General features: G+C 44.3%; 1 protein-coding gene across 7 annotated transcripts in view; it reads left to right on the top strand.

Annotated features, from left to right (window-relative positions):
* The window catches only part of PPP2R3A (protein phosphatase 2 regulatory subunit B''alpha), a 55,726-nt gene that overhangs the window by 35,703 nt on the left and 3,960 nt on the right, over positions 1-16,063 (top strand). For 5 of the 7 annotated variants that reach the window (XM_084529210.1, XM_084529211.1, XM_084529207.1 and 2 more), the window contains exons 7-13: positions 1,475-1,561; positions 3,201-3,357; positions 5,193-5,241; positions 5,764-5,853; positions 7,008-7,183; positions 7,706-7,824; positions 9,439-9,545. In XM_084529210.1, coding sequence (XP_084385336.1) covers positions 1,475-1,561; positions 3,201-3,357; positions 5,193-5,241; positions 5,764-5,853; positions 7,008-7,183; positions 7,706-7,824; positions 9,439-9,545 — 785 coding nt within the window. Of the gene's footprint in view, positions 1-1,474; positions 1,562-3,200; positions 3,358-5,192; positions 5,242-5,763; positions 5,854-7,007; positions 7,184-7,705; positions 7,825-9,438; positions 9,546-11,225; positions 13,048-16,063 lie in introns of those variants that run through there. The other 2 variants (XM_084529212.1, XM_084529213.1) reach the window with 2 other exon arrangements.

Below are 16,063 nucleotides of genomic sequence, written 5' to 3'. Positions count from 1 at the left end.
AGGAGTACTTACTAAAAAAAAAAAAAAAAAAGACTCGTGCCAGTCTGAAGTAGGCTGATTTCAGCTTCTAGTTTTATATTTTAAGGGACAAAAAGTTCTCCTGCTGTCCCATACCTCCCTGTATCCCTATGTAGGCTTCTGAGGAGCGGGATAGGCACCAACAGGTATCATGATGAGCTAAGTTGACTGCTAGTTCTCTCATTTTGGGATACATTTTGAGACCTCAAATCAGTCTTGTTGCTCCCAAAACTATTTGTGCTCATCAATGTTTACTGCTTCACCAATCCGTGTATTCAAAGCAGGCTGTTAGCAATGACCTCATACTTGTTTGCAAATCTGTTCTGGACTAAGAACCTGTCCTCGTGTGACTGAGTCAAAGCACGGCCCTTAAATGGTGATAGACCACTCGGAACTACGCTTAGGCTCAGAAAGAAACCAGTCCCGGTCTATCTGTTAACTAGATTTAATCCCTTATTATATCCCTGTTTTGTAAAGTTAATTTTCACGCTGGAGTAGCATGTGCTATTAAGGTTTACCAAAATCCTAGGATAAAATGTCAACATGTCAGAGACATCACAGGTTTGTTTGCGTTATGTTTTGTTGACAAGAATTATATTCCATAGATTTCAGTGCTGGTAGTCATTAATTTGGTTTCTAATTTCTCATGTTGAAGATGTCATATTAGAGTGGTTTATATGATCTCGTTCACACTAAGTTTATCCTTGCATGCACTTGATCGTACCCTTGCATTTTCCCTGCTCCATGTTGTTGATGCTTGGCCTGCTAACAAGGGGTGGACCAGGGAGGGTTCAACTTGCTCTTTAGGTCCCTGTGAGCGCTCGGCCTCATAGTGTGCACTGTTCCCCTTGAGTTCTCAGGAGCGTGTACACTCCCTACAGTGCTTTTTATCTGCTTTCCTGAGAGGTAGATCAGTGGAGGAGTTGAATGATGTAAACACATCCAAGACAAATGCAGCCAGATAATCTGTATTGATTACTTTGAGTGGAGCCACCAAGAAGATGAGGCATTGTTACAGACACAATAGGTCAGACAACACTTGCTGCTTTCATCTACGTGTCCTGTTTCCTCTTCAAAAGTCCCGATTTTTTCAGAAATGCAGAACGCTATCTGTTGAGATCGTGGGAGCTGCAGTGCCTAAAGCGTGAGAAACTGTTTGAGTGATTTGTCTGCGCTTTGAACATATTACTTGACATAAATAATGCATCTGCTTGCTCAAAGATGTGAATTAAGAGCAGTGAAAATATTTGCAGAGTGGAAATGGATAATACTGTTTCAGAAACAAATGTTACTTTCAAACTGCATAGTGAATTAAGGATAACAGCATGTACAAAAAAAATAGTTTTCAAAAAGAGGTCTCCTTAGGATGAGTGAATAAACCAAATAAACATCCTCTTTCAATTCCCTAACTGCTGTGTTTAAGGACTTGGTTCAAAGAACGCTGTTTATGTTGCAGGTTATACAGAGAATATTCTACACAGTCAATCGATCCTGGTCTGGGAAGATCACTCTGACAGAGCTGAGGAAAAGCAACTTCTTGCAAGTACGTTGGTTTCTGCCTGAAGAAGATGTAGAATGCACAGGTCCCTGTGTTCCTGCTCCTGTGTGCTGTGTAGTGAGGGAACTGCCTGGCTTGTAGCGAGGTGGGCCAAATGCTCGGTGCCAGAATCAGGCCAGAACTGGTGGAGGAGTTGTGCTGGAGTCGAGATGAGAGGAGTACAAGAACCAGGGCAGCCGAGAGGGTACTGGCCAGAAGATGTGCCAGAAGGGTGACAGTGTGCACCCGCTTTGAAGCTGCGTCAGGCAGATTGGCTCTTGGCTCCTGATCTAGCCAAAGAGGAAGGGAAGCAAGACAGCAGTGCACCTATGTTAAGTGGCTCGTGGAGCAGCCAAGAATAGCTGGTGGATTGCCTATGATCTGTGGGGGGTAGGACAGCCAATTTCCTGCCTCTCAGCTGGCAATCAGCCGCCTGACAGTTGGTCAGGCATGTTGTGCTGTGTGGTTGCAAGGCTGTGCATCTCAGGATGCACCATCCAGTTTGTACTGATTTCTAATTCTGCAGTAGGCTTCTCCAGAAAAACTGACAAATGAAGCATGGCACTTGTTACAGCCCCTGGGATGTATCACAGCAGGGGGTGTTGGACAAAGGTTTCAGGATAAGGGTCTCTCTTCTTTGTATATTTTGCCCAAAAGAGCACTGGGTTAAAATTGTACAAGGCTGCTGAGCTCCAGCCCAAGCTAAAAAGCCATAAGTCTTTAGGCTGAATGGTCAAGATGAGACACAGCTAAAGCAGTGAGATCTCCCTGCTGCATCCTGTCGGCCCCTTCAGATGTAGTGTGCTTTCTTGAAAGCCTTGGGCATGAATTCATGCTCTGCCTCCTTTCAGACCTCTTCTGCACCACTGATCACACCAGCTAGTAATCAGTACTCCCTTCAGTCTTGTGCCCGTCCAAGCCTCAGTGCTAGGGGAAGGACAAGCAGGGGGGTGCCACAGGTGAACGCGGGACACCCTCCTGACAGTGGGAAGGTGGAGCAGAGGGAAGGACAGAGGTAGCTGTAAAGTGGGAATGAAACAAGGATGTTGTCACTACCTGTTTCTTAATAAGATATGGTAACAAACATCCTGGTTGGAAATCTGTCCCAGTTAAAGCAGACTGATTCCTGTCAGCAACAGCCCAGGGCGTTCAGTGTGATTGCCTCCTTCCCCCGTCCAGGCGTGCGTCTGGAGCAGGACTTGATCTTGCACACTGGGATGTGTGCAGTGTCAGGATCAAGATAGATCTCAGTTGCTGTGCAGAACTGTGGATTTGCTGTGGTAAATGGCTCTAGGAGCCTCTGGTACAGGTCAGAGGTAGTTCACAAATAACGGATCCCAGCTGAGAAAGCAGTTGTGTTCTTGTTCCTCTGCGTGACTCTTCGCTATAGCTGAAAATTAACAGGAATTGTTCATAGGACTGGCAAAAGTATTCTACACGTATGCTAACCAGGATAGTCAAGCTAGATGCTCTGTGACTGCCTGTTAAATATCACACACAGCAACAAAATCTCCTGCAGTGGGAAAGGCTACGTTTTGGATTAGCTCTCAGTGTTCACCCAGCTTCATTAGAGGTTGAGGGGCTTGAGCTGCTGAACTGCTGTTTTGTCTAGGTTTAACTTCCCACTTTATTTGTACTGTTTCAGACTCTTGCTCTCCTGGAAGAAGAGGATGACATAAATCAGATCACAGATTATTTCTCCTACGAGCACTTCTATGTTATATACTGTAAATTCTGGGAGCTGGACACTGACCATGACCTCTATATCAGCCAGAAGGATCTGGCTAGGTACAGTGATCAAGGTATGCTGCCTGCAAGCTGCGGTGGGAGGAGGTGTTGCTGAAAATAGAATGCTCCTACTAAAGAGTAAAGCCTAGCTTTAATGCAGTTAATTTGATGCCTCAAAAAAAAAAAAAATTAAGTGGAGCCATCCTTCTCTTACACAAATGCTGATTTACAGACCTAGTTTTAGGGGCTTAAACACAGAGAAATGCAGTAGGTACTGTTTTCCATTTGAGTAGCTAGAGAAGGAGCTACAGTGGGTCACTGCCAGAAGGACAATCTAGAAATAATGCCCTGAAACTACCTTTGTATTTGCTGAGGGTTTTGCAGGTACTTGAACTATGGACAAGGAGGAAAAGCCCCCATGAACTTTCAAGGTGGCTGAAATTCAATCTTGTTGTGTATGAGAGAAATTTCAGAGGCTTCTCGGAGCTTGATGAATTTCAGTTTGCAGATGCACTCTGGAGACTGTCTCTCAAGTCCAGTCTGGAACTATTTGCCTCAAGTTGAGCAGAAGCTAAAAATTTTCAGAGGTTCGAGTGTGATGGATAAATTAATGGGATAAAAATCCACAAAGGGTTGAATAATCCAAAGGCACTTCCTCTGGCTCAGGAAGTCTGTGCTCTGCAAGTGGTTCGAGGCTGAAAAACTATGCTAGTGAAGAGTCACCAAATGTGTGGTTATGGTTTGTATGGGTTGTTTGCTGGGCTAGATGGAGGCACCCAGTCAGTTTGGCTGTGTTTAAGATTGCTTGTGATCTTGGAGCATGATATATGCCCATACACTTACAGTTACGATTCATGATTTAGTGTCTTGGACAAGAGCTCAAGGTATTGACCAGCACATTGATTGTGAAGACAAAGCTGTCTGGAACTGCTCTGTGTGGTTGCTGCGCTTTTGGGGGAAGTAGCTCTAGGACAGAGGGTCAGGCCTGGAGAAACAGGAGATCTTCGGACACCACGTGTGATTTGGAGGTGCCAGGGGATAAGGTGTTGCAGTGCGTTGGGCTGCAGGGGTCTGGAGGTGTGAAAATTGCCAGAAATTGCTGGAGGTCTGGGGGGGACACAATGCTTTGTAGGAGCCAAGATCCTAGTGGGCTGAAACAAGGAAGAAAGAAAGGGATATGAGAATGACAATGCTGTAGGAATGCATGTGTGTTGGAGTGGTGTGGTGGCCCTTGTCCTCTGAGTGAAGGCATTTGTGGGAAGCCTGTGGGGGTTCTGGGTGAGTGTGGCAGTCACAGGGGTCAGGAGGCTGATTTGAGGCCTGAATGGGCTGAGGATGAGGAGTGCCCAGCTTCAGATAGGTGCTGCCTGAAACTTGGTCCCTTTGGGGAGGCTGGAGCGTGGGAGTGGAGTGTTTGTTACACAGGAGGCTTGGGAGCACTGCGTGCTGTGGAGCTGAAGGGAGAAGGGGTGGTGTGAAGGGGAGGTGTCAGTCCCCGCAGGACTGCCATACGTTGTGCTCTGCTAACAAACGTTTTGATGTGTGGGTTTTGCTTGATAGCTGAACGCCCTTTGCAGTACACGTTGAAGTAGTCTGCTTCTATCAGTCCTCCTGCAGCGAACTAGGAGCGATACTGCCCATGTGCAACAAGCCACATCCCGTACAGTTACCATACTTTCAGGATATAACAGTGCTTGGTAGGATCCAAAGGCAGACACACTGGCGGTATAATCTTTGGTTTGTACAAAATGCTGCGAAACAGAGACCTGTAAAGTGGCTAGGCAGGCAGTGTAGGTAGAGCTTTCTTTTAGCAATGGAAAATTACTTCGTGTGGGTTCAGCATAAACAACTGCATGTAGTTTATCCCTGTGACCTGTAGCTTCATTTTCTCTGTTTTCTTTGTTTCCAGCTTTATCGAGCAGGATTATTGAGCGAATATTCAGCGGCGCTGTGGTGAGGTGAGGAATGGCGTACTGGCTGGGAATGGAAGTGAATTTTTGTCAGGCCGATTAGAAATGCAAGATACTCTCAGATCCCACTGCCCAGTATGGTTTCCAACATGGTGCTCCGGTTGGAGCTGCGTGAAAATGGAGTGGGACTTCTGGGTATCTTTAGAAATCCCACAGGATAATCATTTACACACCTCATTGTAGAACAACCTGTCTGTAGCCAGTGGGAACATGCAGGCACTGTGTGTTTGTGCCCCACACAGCACAGAGGTAGCTGGAGAGCACTAGTACAAAGCCTCCAAAAAATAAAACAGCCCAGCACTTGCTGTGGGAGGGTATACGGCAAGCGAGGTAGCAAACGCTGTGCCTGAAGGGAAGAGCAGAAGGACTGTTGCTGTAGAGTGCAGAGAATATAGGCTGAATGGGCAGTGATGTCCCATTTTCTCTCACAAATTATTCAGGGCTTTTAAAAAATGTGTTGATAACATTCTGAGTATTTAGGAGCCTTTTTTTTTTTCATGTGTTTTCCAGAGGAAATGAAATTCAGAAGGAAGGCCGCATGAGTTATGCTGATTTTGTGTGGCTGCTCATTTCGGAGGAAGACAAAAGGAGTGCTACAAGGTTTGACTGATTCCTGTGCCCTAATAAAATTATTAAGTAGCGCAGTTAAGTTTACAGAAACTTCTGTGACCTACTGCTTTCCACAACAGACAGCAGCTTGGGTTTCCATGATTATTAGGAAGAAAAAAACTTACTGCCAACATTTGGTCAAATCATTTGCCTTTTTTGAGGAGAAATTGCTTAAAGCAGAGTTTTCTTTTAATGTTAAATGTCTTGGGTAGTCATCAGTCACTTCTGTTACCCTGTGTGCACAAGGTTAGTAGTGGTTTATCACTGAGGAAGTGCTTGGAGAGCAGTAGTGATCTGCAAGAAGAACTGAATTTGTTTGGTCTCCATCACACTGCCCTACAGGTCCTGATCGCACCGACTGCAGGCAGGATGGCTCCTCACAAGGGCAGTCCCTGGCCCTTTATGCAGAAGCAGCCAGAGATACCACCTGTCAGCACTGAGCCCCTGCTTCCCCGGGCAGAGTGCAGCTTTGTGACCAGGCGAGCTGATGGCTCAGCCAAGCTGCGAGGGCTGGCGTGTGCTGCAGTGGGGGGTCCGTGGTGGCAATAGCAGGGGCTGCAGCTCTTGGCCTGCTCTTGGCAACAGGGTAACCCCTGTGAGGTCTGCCACAAATAGGAATGTTCCCTTCATGCGTGTAGCAAGTGCCTAGGAAGGGGCTGTGGGGAAACCTCATGGTGTCACTGTGTAAAACCTGCCAGTGGGTCTGGTTTGTACTGCCAGTGGGAGGCTATTGGGCAGAGCTGAACTAGGTCTGCACACAGTTACTAGGAGAAGGAATTTTACCTCATCACTCACCAGGGTCACTCAGGGACAGCCAGAGTCCTGGGTTCAGGGTCAGTTGTATTCAGACAAGTTTTGCTGCTGAATTGGACAGGGACACCATGAGCTGTGTGAGCCAGTTGAGCTGCAGCACACTGGGCACTTGCTACAGCCGCCTGGTGACACAGGTGATGAGCGTGGCTGCACTCACAAGTCACCTAAAAGGAGACTAACAGGAGGTGCTCTTGAGCATTGGCCTGTGCCCTCATCCTTCCCAAAGGGTATTTGCATTCCTGGTTTTATGCCAGCCTTTGGGCAGGAGAATTAGAGAATGGGGGTGGGGGTCGGTCACCGTGCTTTCTCTAATCCTGTCTCTTCTTTCCCAGCATTGAGTACTGGTTTCGGTGCATGGACCTGGATGGGGACGGGGTGCTCTCCATGTATGAACTGGAATACTTCTATGAGGAGCAATGTGAACGGATGGAAGTGATGGGCATAGAACCACTGCCATTTCAGGACTTGCTGTGTCAGATGCTTGACCTTGTTAAACCAGAGAGGGAGGGTAAGTCCTGCTTAATGGGAGTTTCCGTGCTCTTTGATCTATGGTGGATTGAGAAAGTAACGTTACTGTGAAACCCATCTGTAGGTAGAGTCTTGTGTTAGAATCACAGGGTTGAAAGTACTCTACAGAGTAAAATCTATGGCTGTTGTGCCTTAGTGTTATACATAAACAGGTTTGAAATACTTCCAAGAGAGAGGCCTTATGAATGAACTTGCTGGAACTGGAGCAACACGTCTTGTATATTCCAGCTGTGGAACGTACTGACAGCCTAGATTGTGAAACTACCACCCTCCCTCACATTCTTTCACGTTTTACGTGACTGTGAAAGACCTCCATATGTGTGTGAGATTTAGGACTAATACACACCCATGTATTAAATAATGTTAAAGTTCTTGACTGAGTTGGAAGTTTTGCAATATTACAGCATTGTGGTGTTACAAAGCTGCTACAAGACTGACCAGACCAGGTCTGATCTCTTACTGAGGAAAAACTTAGCACAGTGTCATGTTATTTTTTCTGCAGGAAGAGTAACCCTGCGAGACTTGAAGAGGTGCAGAATGGCTCATGTATTTTTCAATACCTTCTTCAATTTAGAGAAATATCTGGACAACGAACAGAGGGATCCCTTTGCAGTGCAAAAGGTATAAATCACTTTTATTTCTAAATACAGGCCTTTTCAAACCCATCTTCACAATGAAACTGGATATAGGGAAAATCCAACTGAATATAAGAAATCCTTTTTCACAGTTAGGGCAGTTATACACTGGAAGAGGTTGCCCAGAGCGGCTGTGCATGTTCTGTCCTTGGAGAATTTCAAGATGTGACTGGACAAAGCCTTGACCCTTCCCCATTGGACCTCATAGCAAACCCTGATTTGACCAGAAGCCGGGAATAAAAATGTCCTGGGTATCTTCCAACCCAAATTATTCCACTATTCTATGATTTGATTGCCTTCACTGATCCTATTACACCAGCACTGGTAGCGTAGCACTGTGATTCTAGAGAGAATGACCTAAGCCTGCTGAGTTGCACTCATTCGTCAGGCTGAAAGACTAGCACTAGAAAGGAACTTGGTTCCTTTAGAGCTGTGAGATCTGAAAACTTCAGATCCCAATTGTCTTTTCATGTCTCCTACAGAACTGCACTCATAAATAAATAGGCTACATGGGAAGATTTATTAAGTAGTCTAGTTGGATTCTAATCCTTAAAAGGGCATTAGCAATTTTTCAGTAGCCTAAACAGAACCAGAGACCTCCTTTACACCACAGGCGCCAAGGCAGATGAGATGCCAACTTATCTAACCACAGGTGGTAGACTAGATGGAAAGCTCAGATATTGCACATTGTGCCTGGCTGCAGTCACCATCCTCTCTTCCTACCCAGCAAACATGTAAGAGGTTGTCACTTCTGTATTTTCCAGTTGTTAGTCAGACTAGCTGTAGTTCTGAGACCTGAGCTTTGTCAGTTGTTGGTGTGAAGTCCCTCCTCTCAGGTTCCCTTCACCTATCCACTGAAACCAGATAAGTACAGCTTAAAAATTTATCTTCAGAAAGCTCTTAACTGGTCAAAGTACAGTAAAGTGGTGGGGATGCCAAAATCAACTCTGGTTCCTTCCCAGATGTTCCCACATTACCTGTAAGAAGAACTTTGTGGTTCCATAATTTTAGGCTTAAATGTATCCCAAACCAGAGCCGCCTTTTCTTTTTTTTTAAACTGGATCATCATAAGAGCAGGCAGGTGGGAGCAGGACATATTACTTATCCCCCCCATCCTACAGTAAATAGCAGAGGGCCAACTATTTACAGGGCTATTATTTTGTAACCATCTCTCAAATTTCCCCAAGCTTAGCAAACTGTCAAGAGTTCCACAAATGATCAGTTATGATTAACAATTAATTAAAGATCTTAAATTACTAAGTCCCTTAACCAATTACAAAGTGCACAGATGCATGGCTTTCTGAGCTAGAGCGAAGCAAACATGCAGTTATTAATATTCAGCACTTCCGAAATGGAGAAGGCTCTGTTTGTTGGCAGTTCGGGTCACAGACTGATCTTTGTAGACTATGTGATGTATTTTTTCTTAGTCACTTATGTGCAGATGTTAAAACACTTTAATTATGAATCTTTCAATTAACATTTTTGACTACCTGTTTCTATACAGTTGCTTCCCAGAACTGGTGCTTCACACATGACCTTATTGTAAACATGGTTGTAGAGAGGTATAGGCACGGTGTGCTTGACCATCTGCTCTCTTTAGGATATTGAAAATGATGGCCCTGAACCCTCCGACTGGGACAGGTATGCTGCTGAAGAGTATGAGATTCTTGTGGCTGAGGAGTCTGGGAACGAGCAGTTACAAGAAGGGTAAGCATGGGCGTCGCACTGCACTGGGGACACGCTGCCTGGCTCCAGCTGAGGTCTGGACTCTCAGCATGGGAGCATGGCGAAGCCTGAAGTGGTTGCTCCAAAAGGCACTACTGGTATACTTGACACAAGGGGCTTGGGACATCCTGAGTTCTTTGTGGCAGTCGTTTGAATTAGCTACACACGCTACAGATGTGAAGATAGCTGAGAAAAAGGACAAAGCCTTTTTCTTCTGGCAACCATACAAAAAAGAGCTCAAATGACTTTTGCTAGTCCTGGGCATGTATTAATCATGCACACTATCATGGATCAGAAGCTGTAGCTCTTAGACTTATGATTGTAGTGGAAACTTTGTTTTAGTCAAATAACTTTACTTTCTGCTAGACTTTATATGCCTGTTAGTCTGTGCTCTTTATAAGCTCTTTCAACATTTTAATTCATTTACCAATTTTGTTTTGATTTTTTTTTAATTTAAAACTGTTGGTTTCTGCAATATTTACACTTATGTTTGTAAATGTCTGTAAAATTGTGGACAGACCCTCCAGCTATCCTTAGAATCAATCAATTTAGGCAGAGCAGGAGCTCAAGGAATGCCGCGTGCAAGGGCATCCCACAGAGTTTCCTAATGCAGGTTTGCTGTAATTATCCTTTAGACTTGTGGCTGCGGTTGTACCTTCTTGAGAGTTTCTCTAGAATCTCTTTATGGTTACTCTAACACACATCCAAGGAAGTAGGTTGTGCTTTCACCCCATGTTAATCTTGCGTGATTCAGAATTTTGTCCATTTGAACAGTATTCATAGAGCCATTTAAATAAGAGTGCTGAGACAATTGCATAATTTTCAAAACTTCCCACACTGGAAACGTCTTGGATAACAGTAGCATCTAGTAATTAGCCACAGAAATTTGGTAAGCTGCTGAGAGCTGTGTTTCCCTTTCTCCCTGTGATGTGCATCCAAACAACAACGAGCTGCTTTGAGCTGCCTTGCCTTTTTGTGGCCTTCACAATGAAAGATGAGGTAACACAGGATGGAAGATAAAATTGTTATATTCCCTGCAGCCACTCTGCAACACCTGTATGCTTAGCACAGAAAAGAAATAGGAGTCTGCCATAAAAGCTTTGCAGGACCGCAGCTCACCAAACTCACCAAAAACTGAATTGGCAGGTGACGTCTCATTTTTGAAGTCTGTCTGAAACAGCTCCGTCTCTTCCTGTAAAGAGCATGTCAGCAACCTTGCTGCTTGCTTTTAAGAGCCCCTGAAAAGCTCTGTAGTCATGGCAGCAGGATTAGATCTCATTTGTGGAACATAGCAACAGAGCACGCAGGAAAAAAGGACGGGAAAAAGAAAAACAGAGCTGGATGCCCAAACAAGTTTGCTAGAAAGAGGCATTGGGTTTTTGCACAATCATCATTTCTGCTGTCCTTTGAGGATGACAGAAACAGACTGGGGACAAAACCAAGAGGATTTATGAGCTCTTAGAGGGAGCAGAAGATTTTTTGGCTATGTTAGCTGACAGAATCTGAAATCCATTATTTGTCTTCCTAATACACATGAAAATAACCATCATTCAGCAGTCACAAATGAATTATTGGGGCAGTCTGCATCACATTTCAGACTTAACCCTGCCCATAGCTTCACTGGATGGAAGGTTCCTAAAACCAGTGTCTGGGTGCCTGCAGACTTGCCCATGAGAGGAGCGCTGCTTGTGGAAGAGGAATCTCACCAAGACATAGTGGATACTCAGTGTGACCTCACGGATGCTGTGACTCTGTTGATAGCTGGTCAGACGCTGTCCACGTGGTGTTGTAAGGTAGGAGGATCTTGTGGTGTTTATTTCTGATTCCAAGTGGCAGATTCAGAAATTTCTAAGCACTGCTATGGTAAATTAAATACCTGTTGGAAAACACAAGCACAATACAATCACCAAAAAGAAGACAAGATGTCTTTTTGCTCGGAACTACCCCTTGGAGCATGCTGTTTCACTGGAAGCTTAAGGTGATCTGAACACTTCTCAGCCATGTTTCCTGGTTTACACATCTGCGTACAGGTTTTGATGAAGAGAGCCTGCTTCCTGGCGAATGCACGTGCATGTTGTTGTTTGAAGGCAGAAGCACTAGTTGAACCTGACTGCAGAGGCTCTCAGAGCAGAAATGCTTTCTCGCAGCCCAAGCCGCGGCCTGCCTGGCAGCAGTGGACACTCACCAGGTGCCACGTACACAGAACCCTCCCCACGGCAGGAGGCACAGCCTGGCAGGCAGAAGTGGCTCCTGAGGACTTGTGCCTGTGCAGGGGTCAGCGGAGGGAAGAACGCCACAAGAAGTGGCAGGCAGTTCTTTCTTGGCGCTGCCGACACAGGGGTATCGGAGTTCATCGCCGTTTATTGCTGCACTCGCCCTTGGAAGACACGCTGCACCATTGCCTGTGTAACAAGCACGGCCTCCAGAACTGAAGGAAGACTTTGAGTTTCTTGGGAGTTCAGAGAATAACCTGTGATGTGCTGAGGCTGGGGAAAAAAAATTGGTAAACGTCATTTCTCACCAACAGGAAGGGGAGGAAAGCCCCAAAGCACCATCCTCTGCTGCAGAGCATAGAACCTGACTAGCCCGAATATGCAACCAGGTGGAGATGAGAACTTGCAGGCAAGCCTCCCTAAGCCATGAACACTAAGACCTGGATATTAAACTTCAAACCAAGTAGGAGAGGAAATATGACAGTGTGGCCGCCGTTGTTTTTCTGCAAATGGCAAAGTGTCTTCTAAGCCAAAAGATGCTTTGGAAACCAGGGGTTTTTGAGCAAGTCTGAGCAAGCCAAATCTCCTTTAGGACCTGAATTTGTGGCTGAGCAACTCTATTCCTACACTGAACTATTAAGGCTACTGCAAGCTACTGACAACTGTTACTAAAACTGTATTCAAATTTTAAGATGCTAAACACCAGTGAAAAGTTGTTTCAGAACCTAAGAATGAGGATGGATGGGAGCACAAAGTCATGTCAGCTGTCAGAATACTGATTACTGCCACACTGTTTTCAATGCCTTATAAACATCCTCCTTGAGATTAACATCCTGCATGTTACTGTATTGTAGCCAAATGGTTTAGTGGCCACTGAAATAACTTACCTGAAAAATGCTCTCACCAAAATACAGCTTTTAAAGACCCACCTTTTATCTTTGCAGATCATTTGAAGAAGACTATGAGACAGATGAAGTCTTATCTCCCTCTGAAACTGGAGACAAGTCAAACTAGTTATCTCAGATCTCTCAGCAAAGAGAAATGGAGAACGTGTAATCAATATCTGTCAAACTGGATAGCAGTCAGCCCCGAGACACTTAGGGACACTTAGGGGTTTTTCTTAAGTCCATCATTGGCGCAATGTGCTTTATTTTGTACACTGTAACTTGAGAACCCTTTTTCTCTTCTTGTATAACTGAAATGACATAATTTCTATAAAAAGGCTTTCTACAATGTGTTATTGTGCACGCTCATTAAAAATGGTGATTGCACCTTGTTTCCTTTATATCTTTCCATATAAATGTCCCCAGATGTGCAATAAATGCCAGCATCTAACGATAAACTAAGAACTGCATGCAACATCTACAGTGGTCATCTCTCAGTCAGTTCAGTCCTGTCTTTGTGACTTAATACCCGTGACATGAACTGCCAAATTAACTTAAAGGTACATCTAGAAATCTTTGAAATGCAAGTCATAATGAAGTCCTTATTTTTGCTAGTGTCCTGGAAACCAAGGCACCGTGCCTGCAGAGGGAAAGAGTGGGGTCCCTTTTTGCTATTTAAAGCTTTCATAGATGATGCTGAACAAATTTTACTCATCAGTCTGTGGACAGTTAGTTAAAGTACTGTATGATATAATGTTTGTCTGAGAATTTACAACACACATTCTCCTGTGCGTGTGAGGATCTTCCCTATGAATCAGGCTAGTGTTTTGTCTCCATAAAATTACTTTGTACCATATTTACAAGAGACATCCAGCTGGTGTGCTGAAACTGCTCTGTTTTGTGTGCATCAATTCTGTTTCCTTCTTGTGCTCTTCCTATCTCTTGTAATCTTGCTAATCTGTAGCCTTCTGCAAGAGACTAAGCTGAGATCATGAAGAAAAACCATCAGCCCTAACATAGTGTGGTAAATTTCTGTTAACAGAGGCATTCTTTATCTGGTAAAAGAAACAATCCCTAAATATTGCTGACTTTTTTTCCCACCCATGAAATAGACCTAGTTTTGGAGAGGAAACGGTGTAACTGATGAATTTTTGCTGAAAGGACAAAACTAAACTGACTCCCTGTGGAATTCCAGCTGGTGTCTCCAGTAACAGCACATGATCTGCTGCTGGAGCTGTCCCTCCTTTCCCACTAGTAGCTATTTGTGATTCAGCACAGAGGTGACTGTAACAGTCTTCGCTGTATCAGCCCTCACTTCTGTCTGCCATAAATGATAAAGGAATAGATTTGGGACTCACCTTCTCCCGTTTGGCAGAGGTTTCACCTGTCATACTTGATTTCAACTATCGTAACTGTGCCCAAGCATGTAATGCTTGGTTGGTATGTGCACACCGCATTTCCTGTTGCCTCACCGAATGAATATCAAATCGTGACTCTTCGGGACGTCCCCGTGTGAATTGCTGCCAGAATACCAGAGAGACAACTGCCAGTATCAGATCTCCGAGCGGGCAGCTCCACGTCTGTGCTAAAGGCAGAACCCAGTCAGTTAATGGGCAACTTGTATATACACGCAGACACAAGTAGCCCAGCACAGTTTGCACATAAAAATGCTAGCACAATGGTACATTAATCCCTAGATGATACCTCTTAAGTGTTATTAATAATCAAATAAGTAATTGGCTGATCACTACAATTCACTACAATGCAGCTTCAACTTTTCCAGGAGCCTTTGAAGTGGCATGCCTGCCTCCTGATGCCTAGGTGGGACATACTGCTACCTTGTTGAGGTTACTCGCTCATCAAGATCGAAATACAAAAGAGAGTTTTTAGTTATGCTGGGCTTAAGACCTGTTCTCTTTTCCACGAACAAAGCTGCTATTTTACCTAGATGCATATATGGAAAAATCCAGGATCCTGGGATGCATTTTTTTTTTTTTAATATATTTGAGAAACTCTGGATGCCCAGGTTCTTAACAAAGGCACTTTGAGGTATCTTGCATTCTGCAGTAGAAGATTTAAGGGGGTGTGAGAGGAGAGACACCACTCTGACCAAGCCCCATAATGGGTAAGCCCCTTAAATGCCTCTTTGAATGCAACAAGAACACAAGAGCAGCTCTGCTCAACATCAGGACGTTTGAGTTACGTCTCCATCATCGCCATAACCCAGAGAGGAAAAGCTTTACTGGGAAAGACTCCACAAAGACCCAAATGCAGAAAAAAAACTAGGAATGGCTGCAGAAATGTATATAGGATAGAAGTTGCACAACTGCCAAGCGTAATCAGCCCTGTCCACTTTTCACCTGAAAGAACCAAGGCAACCATTGCAACTCTTTTAATTTGTAGTATTTCCTTCTGGAGTAGAATTCCACCCTTTCTCACGTACCTGGGCAAATACATGTACAAATAATCATAACTCAACAACCACAGATCAATTAATAAATGACATATATTCTACATCCGACTTGCAACTTCCCCCTGCTTGTAGCTTCTCTGGATGGAAGGTTTCTAAAGTTGCAGCATCTAAGCATAGTACATTTGGGAACTCCTGTCACACTTTCAGAGTTTCTCTTTCTAGGATAGTCAGAACATAAAAAGAGCAGGATGTTTGCCAATACAGACACCAGTCTGTTCAACTGCAACACACACCAGTTTCAGAGGCTACAAAGCTCTCTAAAATAAAGCAACCTAAGAATTATAGCACAGAAAGCTTGTAGGAACCCACCTGATTTTGACTTCACCTCCTCAGTGCCACTTCAGGTGTTGCATACTTTAAAGACAGATCGTGCATTTTTCATTGGAAGTCTATCTCAGAAATCTACTATGAGCTGGATTCCTTTTTCCTTATAAATAGTCAGAAAAATGAGTAAAATTCAGTTTTGCATGATAAAAGAATATGTCTATATTTGTTCCCTCTAATCTGATTTTATCTAGCAAAAATACGCCCTGTGTCCTTATAGAAAACCTCACTTATTGTTTTTATATTCACAAACACTCTCTCCCCGCAGTACTAAGACAGGAGATGTGGTTTGATACAACCACATGCATTACTGCTCAAATGGTACTAGCTTGACTTTTTTTTCTTTTTTTCTAAAATGTCAGTAGTAATTCCTTCACTACAGTTTTTGTCCGCAAAGCCCAGGCAGTGGCGTAGTTCCCCTTCTGCTGGTCTGCCACCAAGCGGCAGTGTTGCAAAACAGACACGGACAGCAAAAAGAAATTCCAGTCAGTCTCAGGTTTACAGAAAACATGGCAGAAAACCTTCCTGCTTTCGTGAGCTAAGAATTTAAGAAAACTGACTTGAAATACTCCAACCGAGGTACTGTGCTTAGTTTCTGAAACATGT

Source organism: Aythya ferina, assembly GCF_964211825.1.
Source record: "Aythya ferina genome assembly, chromosome: 9".
In the NCBI taxonomy this organism is placed as follows: domain Eukaryota; kingdom Metazoa; phylum Chordata; class Aves; order Anseriformes; family Anatidae; genus Aythya; species Aythya ferina.
This window is presented reverse-complemented; position numbering and strand designations above follow the sequence as displayed.